The 1227-nt window shown below is 42.3% G+C and overlaps 1 protein-coding gene across 1 annotated transcript; it reads right to left on the reverse strand.

The window, feature by feature from the left end:
- Positions 1-297: 297 nt before the first annotated feature.
- On the reverse strand, positions 298-1227 carry LOC308641828 (olfactory receptor 4P4-like; the record flags this gene model as incomplete). The annotated part of the gene is made up of 1 exon (XM_081280415.1): positions 298-1227. The coding sequence occupies one exon, from the start codon at positions 1225-1227 to the stop codon at positions 298-300; it is 930 nt and encodes a 309-aa protein (XP_081136541.1).

Raw genomic sequence — 1227 nt, forward strand, 5'->3', positions numbered from 1 at the left:
AAAGCATAAATTTTTTTATCATATACCATATAATCCTTCATTTTAAAGAAATGGTTTCTTTCTCATCTTATGAACACAATCCAATGATTAAGTAAGATTACACAGGGTACAAATAAAAATAGTGCTCAGTTTGTTGATGATGAATCAGGGCAGAATCATTAAATGACAGATTGGACATATTCCTTGTTTGATCACTTTTTTCTCCAAGCCCTGAGGACAGAAGGAATTCAAGAGTGGGTCTCACGCATGGTTGTGCTCTCCATACTACGCCATGAAAAGCACAAATGATCCAAAAGTTTACTTTTTTTTCAGAAGTGTTCGATGACACCAAACTTTCCTCACAGCATCCTTCATCTCTGTGTTTCTCAGCGTGTAGATCAGAGGGTTGAACATAGGAGCGATAATGGTGTAGAAAAGAGCAAACACTTTGTCTTGTGGGAATGTCGTGGGTGGCCTGAGGTAGATGAATAATGCGGGTGCAAAAAACAGGACCACGACAGTGATGTGGGCACTGCAAGTGGAAAGGGCTTTGCTGCGGCCCTCCCTGGAGCATCCCCTTAGGGTGTACAATATACAAAAATAAGACAACATCAAGACACCAAAAGTCACCAGTGCAATTAACCCTGAATTAGCAATGACTAAGAGACCTATTGTGTGTGTATTAGAACAGGCCAATTTCAGCAAAGGATACACATCACAGAAGTAGTGATCTATCTCATTGGGGCCACAGAAGGGTAAGAAGATGGTAAGAAGAAACTGACTGGCAGAGTGTGCAAATCCCCCAGCACAGCACACCAGGATGATCGTGTTGCACCTCTGTCTGCTCATGATGGCAGCATACTGCAGGGGCTTGCAGATGGCCACATAGCGGTCATAGGCCATCCCCGTGAGGATGAAGATCTCGATGCCTCCAAATAAATGGGTGGTAAACAGCTGGGCCATGCAGTTATTATAGGAAATGATCTTCTGTTCAGCCAGTAAGTCAGTCATTAATTTAGGGGTCACTGTGGATGTGTAGCAAAGGTCAGAGAGCGAGAGGTAATTGAGGAAGAAATACATGGGCTGGCTGATGAGCTGTGAGCATGTGATAGAAACCATTACAAGCACATTTCCCATCCAAATGGCTAGGTAGCAAAGTAAAAATAATACAAAGCAGAGAACTTCTATGTTCTTATTGTGGGAAAGTCCCAGGAGAATAAATACTGTGAGATTATTGCTTTTTTCCAT

The sequence above is a fragment of the Spermophilus citellus genome (genome assembly GCF_964194105.1).
Source record: "Spermophilus citellus genome assembly, chromosome: 2".
Taxonomy (NCBI): Eukaryota; Metazoa; Chordata; class Mammalia; order Rodentia; family Sciuridae; genus Spermophilus; species Spermophilus citellus.